This window comes from Pongo pygmaeus, chromosome 16, assembly GCF_028885625.2.
Source record: "Pongo pygmaeus isolate AG05252 chromosome 16, NHGRI_mPonPyg2-v2.0_pri, whole genome shotgun sequence".
NCBI lineage: Eukaryota > Metazoa > Chordata > Mammalia > Primates > Hominidae > Pongo > Pongo pygmaeus.
The window spans coordinates 88,710,618-88,729,253 of NC_072389.2; the positions used below are offsets into that span (position 1 = coordinate 88,710,618).

Here is an 18,636-nt window from a genome sequence, read left to right on the forward strand (position 1 = left end):
TACACAAGTGCTATTTCTCTAAAGATAAAAGGGTCATTCCAAGTGAATATATACTCAACATTGCTCCAATATATTTGCTATTCTTGGAAAAGTCTGGACATACTTGACAAAGTAGATGTCTTGACTCCTAGTTACATCAAACCTTCCTAAAACCCCTCCTTTATTGTCTCTTCTGCAATCTGCATTCTAGCGTGGATTACTCTGGAATGCTGTAAACCTGGGGGTGGGAGTGGGAGGTGGCAGAGAAACAGATTTCCCAATGCTGTTTCCGGGCCTTGCTTTGCTCACCAAGGTAAGTCTACAGGCCTCTACTGCATCACCTCAACCACACACAGCCAGATGGCTCTAACATAAGCCAACAAGTTCCCAGTACTTCTGTAGGTCTCAATGGAAGTGAGAAATATGGTAATGGATACAAAACACTGTGCCCATTACATGGCAAGTGTGATTTCACCAAGGATGAGGCACACACTGGCCTCCTCCTGAGACTGTGCGGGCTGGAGAACAAGACTCTCAAGGAAGGGGTGCCCATCTCCAGGATGTGGAGGGCCTGATTTCTAGGGGGACCTAACATATTGATCCCCACCTTCACCACCCTTATGCCATCAAGGCAGGAGAAACATCATAGCCAACAGATTGCATGGAATTAAAATCAGAAGGGTCAAGAGAATTCCAGAAGCACAACTTATTTTCTGAACAAACATAAAATACACTTATCCTTAGACTAATATGGCAGGAGGATACAATAACCTCCCTCAATCACTGAGAGTCCTAAACATAGCAGAACTTGCTTTAGCAAATGAAAGGATTTCATTAGCGGGGCAAACGACTAAGAGGTAGGAGAGGCAGGAGGTGACTGGGAATGGGCTCAACATTTCTGGCAACTAATTCTTCTCGCAGAAGAGGGGTCACAAGATAATAAAGGAAAAGGAGAGAGGAAGGAAAAGACTGGGGGCTATATTCAGAAAGGTCTTGTGTGAGAAACCAATGATGTTCAGTTATCACCCTCTGTAGCCAGCAGCACCAGGGACACAGGAACATGAGAACAACCTACTTCTCTTCTGATAAAATTCCTCAGGATCTTACCAGGACTTAAGCAAGGAAGCAGATTAACTTTTAAGGTAAACCTATCAGCCAAAGAGATCAAGAAGATCACCCTCACCTACTCACTGGGGTTTATAATATTATACCCCACAATCTGAGATCCAAGGCAAGTCAATGGGAAGGTAATAACACATCAGTATGAGTGCTAGATATCAAATAGGAGATTACACAGTCACTCAACAAATATGGATTAAGCACCTACTGTGTACCAATGTTAACTCTAATGCAAATCCTGTGCTTTCTGATGGGATATTAAGGGAAGAAGTGCCCTGGAGGAAACAGCGAGGAGAAAGAGAACAAATCCACTGATCTCATGGTTTTGTGGGTAGCAGGCCAGTTTATGTTCATTCGTGTTCGATGCAAACAACAGTCACCCTCAAGAGCATTCCTGTTCAACATGGCTGCATCTGAGCACCTAGGCAAGAATCTAGCTGGAGCATAACTTGAGCAGAGAAGAGAGCTCTGAAGCAGGCTTAGCACATCTATCTTGAGTGAAGCCACAAGTCTGCACTTAGATGGGTTTCTCTGCAGGGAGGGTGTTACCACCCGGACATGGTATATACCAGGAACACAAGACAGCACATACCTGGGGGGACAGGGCTCTGTGTTACAGGCCTGGCTCATGGCTGGAGGACGGTGGACCATATCACACAAGCTGTCATTGACTGTCTGCTGGGTCTGGATGTGTAAGCACACTGCTATGGCTTCTTGATGGCCTGCAGGTTGGAAAGAGGAAAAAATGCAAATGACATGGAATAATTTATTGTGGAAAAAAGAAAACAGAGTCTTAGGTCACACTGCCCTTTTGACTATCATAGGGCTGCAGGCTGCATTTCAGGGTACACCTGGGAACAAACAACTTTGCATTATCCAAAGTCTCCCAGTTTATGATATTCCCTTATTCACCTTCTAAATTCAGTACCTTTACTCCCTCTCTCCCAAATCTACTCGCCTTGAAACATTCAAGAGCATCCCAACTCCCCATCCACCCTTGGACTTATCTGCATTCCAAATGTACTCAAAGCTAGGAGTTCCCCCCAAATAAGCCATCAAGCTGTTCCTTCCAAACAGTCACAATAGTTTCCTTAAGAGGAATTTTTGAATCAGCTACTAAAGAATAACATTTTCTCTGTATCACTGCATATGTGCTAAATCTGGCAGATACACAACTCCTCAAAATTTTAATTATGATTTGAGTTCCTGTTTGCTATGACTGTAATTTGTAACATTTCTATTGCTAGGAAAAACAATAACAATACCTCCTATTTGGAAAGTGTACAAAGTGCTTTCACAATAATCAGTGAGGTCAAAAGAATAGTATTATTACCTCCATTTTATTAATTTAATAATAAGGAAACTGAGGTCTAGAGAGAAACTAAGACAGCAAAAATGTGGTTGATTCAAGCCTAAAAATTAAATTCCCTGCCTCCTAATTCAGTGATCTTTCTTTTGTACATACTCTAGGGATTCTAAAATGCAATACAGCCAAAAAGTACAAGACTGCTCCTTGTGAAAATATGAACTTTCACAGGCATATTTTCCCTTTGGGGCCAGACAGGTCTGTCTGACCCCAAAGCCTATGTTCTCAACCAGTATTCTTTGTCCTCTGGGACAAAAAAAATTATTGGAAAATCAGATGGAACAAGATGTAAATCAAACTTTTGATTAAAAAGTCACATACAAACTGTAATAGCAACTATGTTATTTGAAATATGCAAATGCATTCATTTTCATGCAAGAATGTGCATTCCATTATGTTACAAGGTTGTGGTTCTTTTTCCAAATGCCATGTTTCAATTCAACCATTTTACAGTATTTTACAGGATGTAGTATTGGCCAAAAATACTTCTAAAATATATATTTGTGATGTTCAGTTCTTTCTAATAAATTTTCTCCTGCTGTCTTCAGTTGTAATTTTACGTTCCCTGCCATGGCAGGATGCAGTATTAAATCTGCATGTATCTTCTATGAACTTTTAAAATAAACATTGGCTAAAGTGAGATATAAGGAGAGATTGCTACAACTTAATAACTCTAGGTTTTATTTGCAAATATCAAAATGTAGTTACCTTGTAGAGGTTTAAGTGTTCATTTTCTAGTATGTTTCATTTTTTTTAAATCTGAGAAAAATCTAGTTAACTTTCAAATATATTTTAATTTATAATAGAAATTCTTTAGAAATTTTTATTACAGAGACTATTTTGGAACATTTTCTGAATAAGTGGGCCTTAAAGCCCCATTATAACCCATTCTGGATGGAATTGTACAACACTCATGACACACTTTTCTGTCTTAAAGCAAGTTTACTGAAAATAATTTATAAGTTTAATAGATGATTTAGGATACTTATTGAGGTAGGGTATATTTTGAAAAATGGCCACAAAATATCTCCCATCCCATACACTGGTCCTATAATGTTACTTTGACACTTCTCACCTTAAAAGATTTGATTAAGCATTTACTTTCAAAAATTAAAGTTAAAAAAGGAAAAATTATAAAAATAAGTTTACCTCATCTTATAACAAAATTTAGGTAATAATTACAGCTATGAATTTAGAACATAATACATCAAGTGTTGAAACGTCAGCAACATTTTTTCAGTAAATTCCTTTTGTAGCATGAGGCAACATCCCTTACTTCACATTTGACTTTTGCAGTGTTATCATGAAAGTGCCTTTTTTTTTAGAAAAAGAAAAACATACGTAGCTTGTGGCAACATAGTGAGACCCCATCTCTACAAAAAAATACAAAAATTAGCTGGGTGTGGTGGGTGTGCCTATAGTCCCAGCTACTCAGGGGGCTGGGGTGAGAGGATCACTTCAGCCCAGGAGGCTGGGGCTACAGCAAGCTATGATTGTACCACTGCAGTCCAGCCTGGGCACAGAGAAAGACTCTGTCTCAAAATATATACATATTTTTTATCCTTCATCAAGAAATAAATTAATGTTTAAAGGGCAAAAACACAGACTCCAAGAGAAGAAGCAGAGCCAATACATAAGCTGACATGCTCTTTTTGCTTGGTTGGGTTTCTGCCATTTGCAAACAACAGTCTTGACTACTTCAACATGTCAAATAACATAACACACACATACACACACAGTGTAAGAATACCAGGAGAGATTTTTTAAAATCCATAGTCAGAGCCTTTTATGTGCCACTCAGTATTTAATATGCCAAGCTGTAAAATAAATAAGGAAAAAATAATTTGTGTAAGAAAATTATGTTGCTTTAAAAATCAAGTAGTCTTGGGCCCTAGAAATAGATACAATATGCTTTCTTGAAGCATCCATGGAACATTAACAAAAATGGGTCCTCTATTAGTCTAGGAAACTGCAGTAAGTTTCAAAAGTCATAAATTATGCAGGTAACATTCTCGGACTATAATATAGTCCAACATAAGTAAGTAATAAACAATTAAACTCCCCAACTCCACATATTAGAATTTGTATAAAGTCCTAGGCCAAAGAGTAAATAAATTACACATTATTTGTGGCAGGAAAAGGGAGAACAGGGAGGCTTACAGCCACTTCAGACTCGATGAACAACTCTAGAAAATAAATTTCAGTATCCTCATGAAATGGATGGTTTTTTTCCCAAGTGAATCTAAATTATGTATTATTTAAAAATTATTATAAGAACTTGGATTGAATATAACAATAAGTGGGGGGAAACTTGAAAATAATGTTAAAGATGGAGCAATGATGCTCCCCCTCAATCCCAAAAACAGGACAAGATTTAGACAGTTGTAGGAACTAGCACTTTCAAACATTTTAAACAGATGATTTCTATGATATAAACTATTTAAAATTATTTAAAGGTATAGAAAATGCCAGTTCATCTCACAAAACTACCAAAACCTGATGATACCTAAACCTATACGAGGAAAAAAGAGGTCTGCTTCATACAGTGTGGGCATGTATAATGCTATATTATATATAACGATGTTCTTTGTTTCCAAAATACACACATATACACAGGCCTAGGATCATATTTGGAAAGAACAGTTAATTTTTTTCTCTTTCTGCTGATTAGCTAGTTTGACTGAACTAGCTAGGGTACTACTGTAAAGTCCCAAGTAATGAAAAAGAGTGAAGCATAATATGTTATGCATCCAAAGGTATCCTGTTTAGTGTTAAAATGCAAGTTTTGTGGCACTTCAAATAGGTGAGTTCTTTTTAGGAACCAATTGAGGAGACAGCTGGTAAAGATTAAGGATTGTTGAAAGCCATTTGGCCTTACGAAGGGCATCATAAACCACTGGAGCCTGAGCGGAAGTGACCAATTATGTCAAGAGGAGCTGGAAGAAAATACAGCTCGAGGCCTGTCATGATTTGAAGGGATCTGGAGAAAACAAAATGGCAGTTGCTAATGTACCATATCGGGAACACATCTCTATTGGGAGTATGCTCAAATGAGCCCATAGTGGGCCAATGCAATCTTTGTTCCCATGTTACCATTTGTAGAAAGGAATTCTTGTACTCCACTATGTAAAATAGAGTGCATTTACATGCATCAGTATCATTCATACATACATACATATCTTAAATTAAATAATAGCATATTATAATCAGCAGTATATAATAAAATTACCTCATTAACTCAAACATCTGTCATTCACCTACCAATCACTTTCAGCAAATATTCATATGCACAAAAGCACAGAAACAACAAGATGGGAACTTCCTTTTATAAGCATACAAACCTACCTACTCTCATATCCTCACTAGCCTTTTCCCTGCTTATTACAATTAGAAGCTGCCCTTCCAATGATTTAAGACCAATCTCCATGACTGTGCTTGGAGTTTCATCCCCTTCAATCTTCTTAGAAAACTTATTGCTTTGCCTTTCACTTTCATTCTAGAGCTTTCTTGTTGCCTTTTAAATGTACCCAAGGGTCTCCGACATTAAATTAAACACCACCCTTCACCCACACTCACACAGATCTGCCTCAACCCGCAAGGCCATCTTAGTCATCTCCTCCTGTCTGTTTTCTTTAACGTGGCCAATTTTTGCTGCCAAAAAAATCTCCTCTACACTTTGGGAGGCCGAGGCGGGCGGATCACGAGGTCAGGAGATCGAGACCATCCTGGCTAACACAGTGAAACCCCGTCTCTACTAAAAATACAAAAAAATTAGCCGGGCGCGGTGGCAGGCGCCTGCAGTCCCAGCTATTCGGGAGGCTGAGGCAGGAAAATGGCGTGAACCCGGGAGGCGGAGCTTGCAGTGAGCCGACATCGTGCCACTGCACTCCAGCCTGGGCGACAGAGCCAGATTCCATCTCAAAAAAAAAAAAAAAATCTCCTCTATTCACCTCCACTCTGTCACTTATCATTCTTTCCTCAACCCTTTCAAATCTGGTTTCCATCTCTGCTCCTCCACTGAAATGACCTTTCCTTAAGTCCCCAGTGGCTTCACATTGCTGAACCCAGTACCAATGCTGAACGCTCACCTCTCCGCCTCTGCATGGCACGCAACACAGCTGACCTTGGTTTCCACCACACCACAGACTTCTGTTTTTATCATATCTCGCTGATCTCTTCTCATAGACCTTTGCGGCTTAGTGTCCTCCACCCAGACACTGAATGTTGAATTTCCTCAAGACTTAGTCCTAGACCCTCTGCACTCCTCATAGGTATTCTCCTGAAAATTCTTGTCCATGCCCCGGCTTCAATCCTTGGATACACAGATGATACATAAATGTACCATTCCAGTTCAGACCGCTCCTCTTCACTTCAGACGCACACATCCAACTGACTAAGCATCTCCACTTGGAAGTCGAGAGGCATCTTAAAAGCATTATGTCCACAAATGAACTCATGGGTTCCCTCACCAACATTTAGCACTCACCATCTCAGAAAATAGTCTTAGGACTCAGACTTGCCATCACACTCCTGCTTATCCACTCCACTGACAGATCCTTTTATCTCCTACACGTCTCTCATAGTCATCCACCATACTCCATCTCTACCATGGTCACCAATCCGGTCTAAGCTCTTGTCTGGAATAAGCAATAGCTTCCTATGTGATCGCTCTCACAACATCCTTATCCTTTCCAATCCATTCTCTACAATACAGCTGGACTAACCTTTTTGCAATGAATAAAAATTTGGTCACATAACTCCCACTTTAATTACTTGAATGACTTCCCATTGATCTTGGGACAGACTCAAATCAACATAGCCTGTAAGGCCATAATTGTCTGGCCTCTGCCTTCCTGTCTAGCAGCATGCCACACTAAACCCTGTCTCATTCTCAGTACTTCAACTGTGCCTGGCTTCTTCCATTCCTGGAATGTACCATGCACCCTTCTGCTGGCCTTTGCATATGCTCTTTCTGCTGGAAATTATCTGTGTGCCACCCCCTCCAAACCCCCTTTTGTTTAGCTAATGCCTCACCTTTTAGATTTAAATTCAAGTGTAATTAGGTCAAATGCCCCTTTTCATAGCACCATATACTTCTTTTGCAATTGCTGTAACCAGTGGTAATTCTATATATGTGTGAGTATGATTATGTGATGAATGCATTTTCCCTATTAGAGTTCAGTTCCAAAGCTAGGAACTACTGAGTCACTATCACCTAGGCCAGTGCCTGGCACATAGAAACATACAATAAATATTTGTAGAACATTGTTTTAAAATGAAACAATAAAGAGATTTCTACTACTGCCAGGACCAAGACAAGGTTGGCATTATCCACATTATTTACAATTGTTCCTGGAATTCTAGACAAGCCAATAAAATGTGACACTTAAATAACTATTGGAAAAGGAAAGATAAAATCATCATTGATAGCAGATGATCATTTACTTAGAAAACTCACAAAAATAAGCTGAAAAATGATTAGAAGTATTAAGGTGTTCAACAATTTAGTCAGATTTTTAAAAGGAGAAATAATCAATAGCATTCAAATATAAGAGGAATGCTCTATTATTATATTATAAAATAGTCATCCCACTAACATTTATTACATACAATGTACCACACACTGTGATTAAACATTCTTTGAACATCACCTTATTTAATAATCACATTTAATTATTTCATTAAGCCTAATGAGGTAGGTATGACTCCTATCATTTTAGCAAAATAAACCACAACTCTACAAATTTAAACAAATGGCACAAAGACAGTTGCAGAGCTGGGGTTCATAATGGGGCCAGGTCTCAAATGTCCACATATATACTCCTAGCCTGTGTTGTTGGAAAACATAAAGGTAAAAAAATGAGGTCATAAAAACAATAAACAATATAAAATATAAAAGAAGAACTTCGGTAAGGAATGTTTATGATGTAATAAATTATAAAACCTTACCAGAGGGTACTAAAAAGGTAGGCATATCTTCCAGGATGTACATGAGTATGTGTGTGCACACACATGATGTATATACACACACAGATACTGCTGCATGAGTACATACACACATACATACATACACACACTTTGGAAGCTGGAGATTGGTGTCTGGATTCTTCATGATTTTAGGAATTAAAAAAGAATTCTCTGTTGCTACTCCAATGTGAAAAGAGACTTATGCAAGGATCTTAAGCATCAGTAATTACAACAAATGGATTTATTCTTATTTCCTGTATGATGTGAAGATAGGTTAGAAAATATAAGTATACAGAACATCAGAATGTGACCAAAATTTATCTTTTCAGAAACTTGTAATTTGTATATTACTTTTCCAGCAGAAATAAGAATGTTGAAGAAATAAATATATGCCTGTGTAAATTTTATTTTATTGTGGTTGTCAGTCATTGCAGACTTACCCTCTCTGCTATCCAGGGTGAAGGCTAAAAGCCCACATTCATAACTCACACATTAGTGGACTTATGGAAGCTGAACTTACTGAACCACACTGAAATAGATCACAGAGGCAAGTACCACTGACTATAAGCAGTGTGATTGGGACAGTCAAACCAAAACAACCAAAAGCTGTGCTCCATCAAGGCAAAGAATATGTTCTATTTATTTTATATCCCTGAAGATTTAGTGCAGAACTTGGTGAAGAACCATGGAGTCTAACACAGAGCAGGTACCCAATTCCCAGCCTTTACTTTATTTTATTTCATTTTTTTTCTAAAGACTGGGTCTTGCTATGTTGCTCAGATTGATCTCGAACTCCTGGCCTCAAGAGATCCCCCTGCCTCAGCCTCCCAAAGTTCTGGAATTACAGGCATGAGTCACCTCACCCACAATTTCCATCCCAGCCTTTATAAAGGATTTTGGTTTAATGCCTTAGCTCTTCAGTTTCATAGGATTTAGTTATTTATTATAAGGAACTTTAATCTCAAGTTAATTAAAAATAACTTTTTTAACCCAACAAATTAAAAATATTACTTTTTAACCCAAGAAATTAAAAATATTACTTTTTGTAAAGCTAAGAAGCTAAGAAGCTGAACTTACGTACTTATAGTTCAGCTAAGTAATGAGAATCAAGTTATTCATTTTCTATTTTTGGCTTTATGATGGACTCTGAGTCTCAGCTTCCTCAGCTATAAAATTTGGGTTAGTAGGTGTCCAAGGTTCATTTCAATATTATTATTCCAGGATTAAACGATAAAATATACCCTTATAAGGCTAAATTGCTGTTTACCTGAGTAGTAAAAGGCTACCAACTTGAGCTTTTCTAAAATTTGTAAAATGTGTTCCTGATACACAAGAGTATATCATAAAGCAAATGGGCACCTTAATATCACCCACCTGAATACTGCATTGCATTTCTGACAGATGCAAGGCAGTTTCTCTTCTCATAGCAGGGCAAAAGGTGCACAGTGCCACTAAGGATAATCAAACTCAATTAGTCAAGTGTCAAAAAACTTGTATGTTTTAAATGGATTCAAAGGTAATTCTATCTACTCCAAGGTATATAGCCAAGACAAATAAAAGCGTATGTCCATATAAAATCATATACATGAATGTTCACAGCAGCACTATTCTCAATACCCTAAACATGCAAACAACTCAAATTTCTATCAGCCGATGAATGGGCAAAATGTTGTATATCCATATAATGGAATACCACTTGGCCATAAAAAGGAATGAAGTACTGAAACATGCTAAAACATAGATGAACCTTGAAAACACTATGCTAAGTGAAAGATGGCAGTCACAGAGGACTACATATTACATAATTCCATTATATGCAATGTCCATAATAGAGAGTAGTGGTTTCCAGGGGTTAGAATTTGAGGGAAAATGGGGTATGATTGCTTAAGGATACAGTGTTTCTTTGGGCAAGTGTTCTGAAATTGATTATGTTAATGGCTGCACAACTTTGTAACTAGAAACCACTACATTGTATACTTTAAATGCATAAATTGTACAGTGTGCGCATTCTCTCTCCATAAAGCTGTTACTGAAAAAAAAAAAAAAAGAGAGAAATTTATCACACAAGTTCAGCCATCCTGGAGGTGGAATCTAGGGCCATCTCAGTGGGTACTGGGAACACAAGGTAGATTCTAGTATTTTAGTAAAAGGCTCCAAAAATGAGATCTGACAGCAGTCTCTTTCAGCTGAATTAGAATTCACCTGGTCATCTCTCTTTGGGCAACTCTGATTGGTCTGCTGAGTTCCAAGTACCCAGCATGCTATGCTTTCCCAATTTGAGGGGATCCTGCCAGTCAGGAGAAGAAGATGAAACAGGGATTCTACCAACAGCACTTAAAAGCTTGAGATTACAAGGTAGATGTTGGGGTGTGCAAGCAACAGCTGGACTTGCTTCTGCTCTCCTAATGAAAGACACACCTCCAAGTCTCTAGTGAGACTGCAGCAATGTGGTGACTCAGAAGCAATGGAGACAGCTGGCATTTTGTAGTCATACAGTAGAAAGTTCCAGGCATGTACTATTGTGATTGAATAGGGGATCATCTTTGCATCTCCGTGGCTATCTCTAGAGGGTTTCCCCAAACTCGTCAAGAGAAAGCACCAGTTCCCAAATTGCCAAGGGCATGTTAGAGTTAAGGTTTCCAAGACATAAAAAAACCACACACACAAAACAAACAAACAAACAAACAAAAATGTGTCCAGGGTTCTGAACTCAAGAGCGGGCAGGAGTTTGGCTTGGGCAAGAACAGACACAAGGCAGTGTGGGGGGCAACCCAGACAATGTGCTGTGGAGGGAAGAGATGCAGCAGATGTTTAAGGTTCAAGTAAACCAGAGAGGCTAAACTCCTAGCTAGATGGCATGGACTTTTAGCAATCAGACAGAAGCAAGTAAGGGGAGAAAGAGTCCAGAGGCAGCTAAGACACCTAAAGTCCACATGTGCAACTCTGTCTGCAAGGCAGTAGTTTAGGGGCAGCCTGGGGGTAAGGCACATGCCACTTTAGCTGGGTTTACTGCCAGGCTAGCAATGTTATACAAAAAGTGGCAAGGATAGGCAGGTGTAGAAGTTGAATTAGACAGGAAAGAGAAAAACAGACACAATCAAGACATAGAGACTGAATGACAAGGATTGAGAATTCAGGCTCAAGAGTGAGGGGTTCAGGCACAATGAATGGGCCATGAGCTCCACAACTTGATAGGGAGTTTCAGGTAATGGGCTCAAGACTGTTGGGAGGAGTAAAGCATGATCTTGAGCCAAGAGCTCTAAGACAGCAGCTCCTTGTGTTTTTCCCACCATTGGCTGGATCAAGAGCAGAGCACATTCAGGCACCAAGCTCTTTACATAGCAGCTGGCTGGAAGGCACAGTCAGGGGTCAAAGGACGAGGGGACGGGGTGACAGGGGCTCTGGATTCCTGGTCAGACCCAGTTTCCTTCATGTGAGTAAAAGATATAGTTTTCTTATTTGTTATTTCTATCTTTTTACTTTCAACAGAGCCCTCAAGAGTGGCTATCTGGACTCCTGCTAACCACTCCTTCACTCCCTTTTGGATCCTAGATTGTATAAATCATCAGGGGGCCAACTTCTCACCCCAAAGGGGTCACCTGGCTATACAACCACTTTCTAATCCTAACAGGGTTTCCTGGCTGTGTATGTCACCCTCTATGTACACAAACATAAATCATGGTGATTAGTTTGTCCCCCTAGGTGCTGGCCCAATGTGCAGATATGGACCCAATATTTTCTGAGGACAAACTCTGATCTAGAGTTGCATCAGATATTGCGATTCCAGGCTACCTCAATCTATAAGACTGATTTATGAACAAGATTGCCTTAACTTATCCATTATGCATTTTCCTATTTATTTCATATGAACCATCTCAGTTATGCAGATTCTTAGGCAAAGAAACATACTTTTTTTGTTAGTATATAGTCCCACTCTCCTTTACCTTTCTAAAATAATCACTACAAAAAAAAAAAAGAAAGAAAAAGAAGAAAAAGTATCATTTTCAGTTATTTGAATGACTTCACCTCCTTTAGACTTTTGCTAATTTGCATATTTGGCTTACCTGATTGAGTAATTTCTCAAACCACTAGCAACACACAACATAACTGTCCCTTAAGCAAAGGTTCAAATACCTCCCAAACATGTTGCTGTGCAAGGGGTGAACCCAGCGTACTCCCAGTCGTAAGTCGTCTCACTGTCCTCAGGGAGAGGGATGTCCAGCTCTCGGGAGGCCGGGCTCTCATCACATGCTTCCAGGAGGCAGGGCCGTTCGGTGGGCAGCTTGGGGCCTTCACACTCTTCCTCGGGCAGCTCAGTCTCAGTCTGCGTGAATGTGAGGAGCACACGGCACTTCACCTCGCGGACCTGCACACCCGGCCCACACGTGGTACTGCAGGCTGACCACGGTTCTGGAATGAACCTAGGGAAAACCAGGGAGCCACCAGAAACGGACACTGAGGGTCATTAAATATAGGCCAGAAAAGGAGGAGTGACACATTCAACGAAGGCAAAAATAACCAGCTTCACTCGGTGGAATTCCACACATTTGGAATTTTATACTTTTGTTGATGGTCAATAATGCAGTTAACAAACGTTCAAATCTTACTAGCAACAGAAAGAGTAATTCACTAAACATATATTCTACTTTTACGTCCATTTTATAATTCGAATGTGTGCTATGGTCTTTGCAAAAATTACAAAGGTTTTCTTTAAGATTTCATAATAAATAAACCATCATACGGAGATCATTTCTAATCTAATTTCTTTTATAATATGGAGATTTTCACCAATATTTATTCAGTAAATTAGTATTGAGCTTATCCTCTGTAATGGGCAGAGTAGTATTAAACTGTCTCAAGTTTAGGAGCTAAATTTTAGGGTATCTTAGATACTTTTTACAGAGTGGATGAAGCCTTAATATTCTTTTATGTTTAATCTACAAGTGCACGAAGCTTCTGGATCTTCTTTAAAACAAAAGAAATAATAAATGTTCTGAGTCACTGAAAAAAAAAAAAAACAAACAAACAAAAAAAAAAAAACAAAAGAAATATTGCACAATCTTGCTGAACAAAGCATTTAATTCTTATTCTGAATTATTATCTACTAAATCTAAGGTCATCAAACTATGACTAGCAGGTCAAATCTGGCCCACCTATCTTTGGTACAGCCCACCAGCTGAGAATCATTTTTACATTTTTAAATTGTTGGGAGAAAAAAAGATATTTTGTGACATGTGAAAATTACATAAAATTAAATTTTACTGTGCATAACTAAAGTTTTACTGGAATATAACCACACTCATTTTTCCACCTATTGTCTATGGCTTTTGTGCTACAACAGAACTGAATATTTGCAATAGAAACCATTTGGCCTACAACGCCTAAAATATTTACTATCTGGTCCTTTACTGGACCCCTGCACAGAATTTTGAAAACCAGATTCTGTAGGGAAAGATATATTTAAGATACTCTGAAAAAACACTTTGTATCTTGAGATATTAATAAGTGATAGAGGAGAAAGAGTTAAGTAATAGAATAAGTTTTGAAAACTTAGGGCTCAATAATGTTCAACAGATTTATTCACTGCAAAACTTTTCCAAAGACTATGAAATACAAATGCATATTACAAATGCTTGAGAGAAATATTATGTGCATCATTTCATAAACTTAAGTGAATATAGACCCTTATCCACGGGATTATGTTCTACTAAATAACTTGAGAAAACACTGCTAAGATGTTTGTTTAAGACGCAGTTCCAAAGCTTAATATTTCTAACCTCAGAAAGACAGGGTTGTAAGGTTCTCACAGAGTCATCCAACCTTCTTTCCCCAGGCAAGACTTAAATATAGTTGTCCAAAAAAGCACACCCCCAATCAGCAGAATGAAATGCCATTACTATATACATGTCCTGCAAAGAAACATCAATCAACACAAAACATGTTGTTCGTTGTGTTGAAAATTGTTAGTGGGGAACCCTTCTCTCTAATTCTCAGACTCCATGTGAGGGCTTGCTCAACTCCCCAGTATGGGGCAATGCTGGAGTTAATATTTGATGTGTCTTTTCTTTCTCTGCTACTCTCACGGTAGAATTGGAAAGGAGACTGGTTAAAGACGAGGAATCCCTACAGTGTAATAACATGTACTCATTTAAAAGGACATGGGTTTAGGTATGAATTGATAACAGTCTTCTCTTGAAGACTGTTAAATGAAATAAATACCTTATACATATATGCTACATCCACACAGTCTATAACATACACTATCTATATATACCTATATACTATTTTTTGATTTTAGAAAAAAGAGATCATAGTATATGAACTGCCCCATATGTAGCATGTTTGTATGTATGCTGGTTTATGTATAATTTCTCTCCTCTGGAAGCAATTGAAAGTGTCAGGAACTAGAGTGTGTAAAGAGGGAGGTTTTTACTTTATATTTTTAAAAGGTTTGAAGTTTCTAAGCATGTGCATATTTTACCTTATGGTCATTAATTTTTTCTCTCTTTTCTCCTTGGTAATAAAAAACTAAAAATTGGGATTTTGTTTTAATGGGAAGTAGATATTTTCATTCAAATTGGACTTCTATATCTTGGTGATTGAGAATCTCAAGAGGAGATGAGGTAAGAAGGTTCACCTCGGCCAGGCGCGGTGGCTCATGCCGGTAATCCCAGCACTTTGGGAGGCTGAGGCGGGCGAATCACCTGAGGTCAGGAGTTCGAGACTAGCCTGGCCAACATGGTGAAACTCCATCTCTACTTTAAAAAAAAAAAAAAAAAAAAAAAAAATTAGCCAGTCATGGTGGTACATGCCTGTAATCCCAGCTACTTGGGAGGCTGAGGCAGGAGAATCGCCTGAACCAAGGAGGTGAAGGTTGCAGTGAGCCAAGATTGTGCCACTGCACTCCAGCCTGGGTAACAGAGTGAGACTCCATCTCAAAAAAAAAAAAAGGTTCACCTAAACTCCCAGCAGGGAAAATAATGGTTATACTCAATGTCCTCCTAGTTTTTCTGTATATTTCAAGTTGGTTTTCAATGATCTTCTTAAAAGTCCTCTTAAAAAGTAAATGTTAGTTCCATCCAAAGTAACAAGAAGTGACTTAAAGGTTAAAAAAAAAATAAACCCACAGCAACTAAAAAATAATTACACATAATCCAGCATGATTTCCTTCTATGTATTATTTTTTATTTAAATTAAAGATATTATAGTGTTCATACAATTCTGAATCTTGTCTTCCCTCACCAATTTTTTTTTTTTAAAGAAAGAAAGGAATACATTCAAAGAGCCATGTCTGCGCAAAACACAACCAGAGGAACAGGCTGTGTTACCTACATCTTTGCACATGGAAGAACTTAAAAAGAATATCATTTCACCAATGTGCGAGCTTCGAGATGAGACGATAAAACAACAGAGTAAAATGGAAAATGGAAACCAACTCTGAAACATAATAACACTATTGTCACAAGTCTAACAAGTAATTCAGAACTAGGAAAAAACAGAAGAAACATGGCTGAAGATCAAATTAATGACACAGAGGCCAGACTTGGAAGTGAATGCAGTGTTGAGAGAGACAGAAAGAGAAGCTGCAAAGAAAACTTTTGTAGGGATGGAAATGTTCTGCATCTTGAATGGGACTGGGGTTTGAGGGGTACATACAACTGTCAAAACTCATCAGCGGGCATGGTGGCTCATGCCTATAATCCCAGCACTTTGGGAGGCCGAGGTGGGTGGATAACCTGAGGTCAGGAGTTCAAGACTAGGCTGGCCAACATGGTGAGATCCTGTCTCTACTAAAAATACAAAAAATTAGCCAGGCATGGTGGTGCATGCCTGTAATCCCAGCTACTCAGGAGGCTGAGGCAGGAGAATCACTTGAACCCAGAAGGCGGAGGTTGCAGTGAGCTGAGATCACACCACTGCACTCCAGCCTGGGCAACAGAGTGAGACTCCACCTCAAAAAAAGAAAGAAAAAAAAAAACACTCATTGATGGTGCACTTTAAATAGACACAGTTTATTGTATGTAAACTACGTCTCTATAAAATTGATTTTCTAAAGCACAATTTTAAGGGATTAAGTTAAAGAGAACCTAGGTAATCCAATATTGAAGATAACTGGATTCTTCATGTAGAGATTCCAACGCATGAAACAGAAAAGGTGCTCAGAAATAAAATATGAAAAAAGTGACTGAAACACATCCTGAAAAGGTACACTGTCTTCCAGGAAAAAGTAATAAAAACGATGAATATAAAAACCTAGAATTGTAGGCAGAATAATGGCTCCTTACCCCTGCAAGTACTCCCATGCCCTAATCCCTAGAATGTGTGAATACATTACCATACACAGCAAAAGGGAATTTACAGGTGTGACCTCGAGATGGGAAGATAATCCCAGGTTACTTTGGTGGGCTTAATCTAATCACAGACATCCATAAAAACAAGGATATCACTCTGGCTGGAGTCAGAAATGTAAGTAGACTAATAAGCGAGAGGGATTTGAAATGTAAGAGGAATTTACCCACTGTTGCTGGCTCACAGATGGATGAGACCATAAGCCAAGGAATGCAGGTGGCCTCTAGAAATTGAGAACAATCTCTCAGCCCACAGCCAGCAAGGAAATGAAGATCTCAGTTCTACAAATGCATGGAACTGAATTCTGCCAATTATTCAAATGAGCCTGGAAGCAGACTCTTGCCAAAGAAGACTTCAGACTGACAGACACCTTGATCCTGGCCTACTAGGAACTGGAACAGAGACATTAGCTGAATTTACTGGGCTTCTGACCCACTGAACTGTGGGATAATACATTTGCGTTGTTTTACACCGCAAAGTTTGTGGTCTTAGCAGCTATGGAAAATGAATACACCTGGCTAACAAAACTTTGAGCATGAAGAAAGAATTGTCTAGGTGTTTAGGCACAAAAAGCAAGTCTCCTATAGGAACACAAAGACAGGGGTACCTCAGATGCACACAACATTCAAAACCAGGAAAAGATAGAGTAAGAGTTTTGAGAGAGAGAGAGAATCGGAGTCCTATGAATATTATGTCCAGTAAAACTGTTATTCAAATACAAAGGTAATAATTTTCTGTAAAATAAGAACAATAATATTACCTACCTAATGGGATTGGGTGAGGATTAAATGTAATGATGTCTGAGTTAAAAGCTCAATAAGTACAATAAAATCAAAATAGTAACATCAGACATTCATTGCATTATTATTCCTGTGAGACACTGTCTTCAGTGCTTCAAACAAATTGTATCATTTTCTTATAACAACAACCCTATCAGGAAATATTATTATGCCCACTTTACAGATGAGAAAACTGAGGTACAGAGAAGTAATCAAAGGGTATACAACAGCTGCTAGCATTATTCTACACGGCCTCACCTGTATCAGAGGATACAGAAGCAGTTAAAGATCATCCAAGATGACAGCATATGAATCCAAAGACAATTTGACAATGCTCTTTTAGATAATTTATTTTTCTAATTCCAGAATAAGAAAACAAAACACAAATATCCAACTGCTAAAATCATTCTTCAGCATAAGAGAAGAAGGCAGCATGTATTAGTGAAAGAAAAACATATCTTGGGACACTTAAACACTGTCAGTAGGAAGGTAAATTAGGACAACCTCCATGGAGATTTCTCAAAGACTTAAAAAATAAAACTGCTGTTTGATCCAGCAATTCCACTACTGGCTATTTACTCATAGGAAAATAAATCATTATATCAAAAATATATCTGCATTTGTATGTTTATCAAAGCACTATTCACAACAGTAAAGATACGAAATCAACCTAAGTTCTCACCTACAGATATATAGATAAAGAAAATATAGTCTATATACACAATGGAATACTATTCAGCCATTAAAAAGAATGAAATCTGGCAGGGTGTGGTGGCTCACACCTGTAATCCCAGCACTTTGGGAGGCCAAGGTGGGCAGATCACTTGAGGTCAGGAGTTTGAGACCAGCCTGGCCACATGGTGAAACCCTATCTCTACTAAAAATACAAAAAAAAATTAGCCAGGTGTGGTGGTGCATGCCTGCAGTTCTAGCTACTAGGGAGGCTGAGGCAGAATTGCTTGAAGCCGGGAGGTGGTGTTGGAGTGAGCTGAGATCACATCACTGCACTCCAGCCTGGGTGACAGAGCGAGACTCTGTCTCAAAGCAAAAAATCAACAACAACAACAACAAAACAAT

The 18,636-nt window shown here is 38.6% G+C and overlaps 1 protein-coding gene across 9 annotated transcripts in view; it reads right to left on the bottom strand.

Moving 5' to 3' along the window:
* Positions 1-18,636, bottom strand: part of ADAMTSL3 (ADAMTS like 3) — a 388,887-nt gene that overhangs the window by 117,843 nt on the left and 252,408 nt on the right. For all 9 annotated transcript variants that reach the window (XR_010123993.1, XR_010123994.1, XM_054451684.2 and 6 more), the window contains 2 exons: positions 12,566-12,852; positions 1,691-1,820 (listed from right to left, as the gene is read on the bottom strand). Coding sequence is in view for 7 of the 9 variants with exons in the window: in XM_054451684.2 (XP_054307659.1) it covers positions 1,691-1,820; positions 12,566-12,852 (417 nt within the window). In the remaining 2 variants the exon portion in view is untranslated. The remainder of the gene's footprint in view (positions 1-1,690; positions 1,821-12,565; positions 12,853-18,636) is intronic.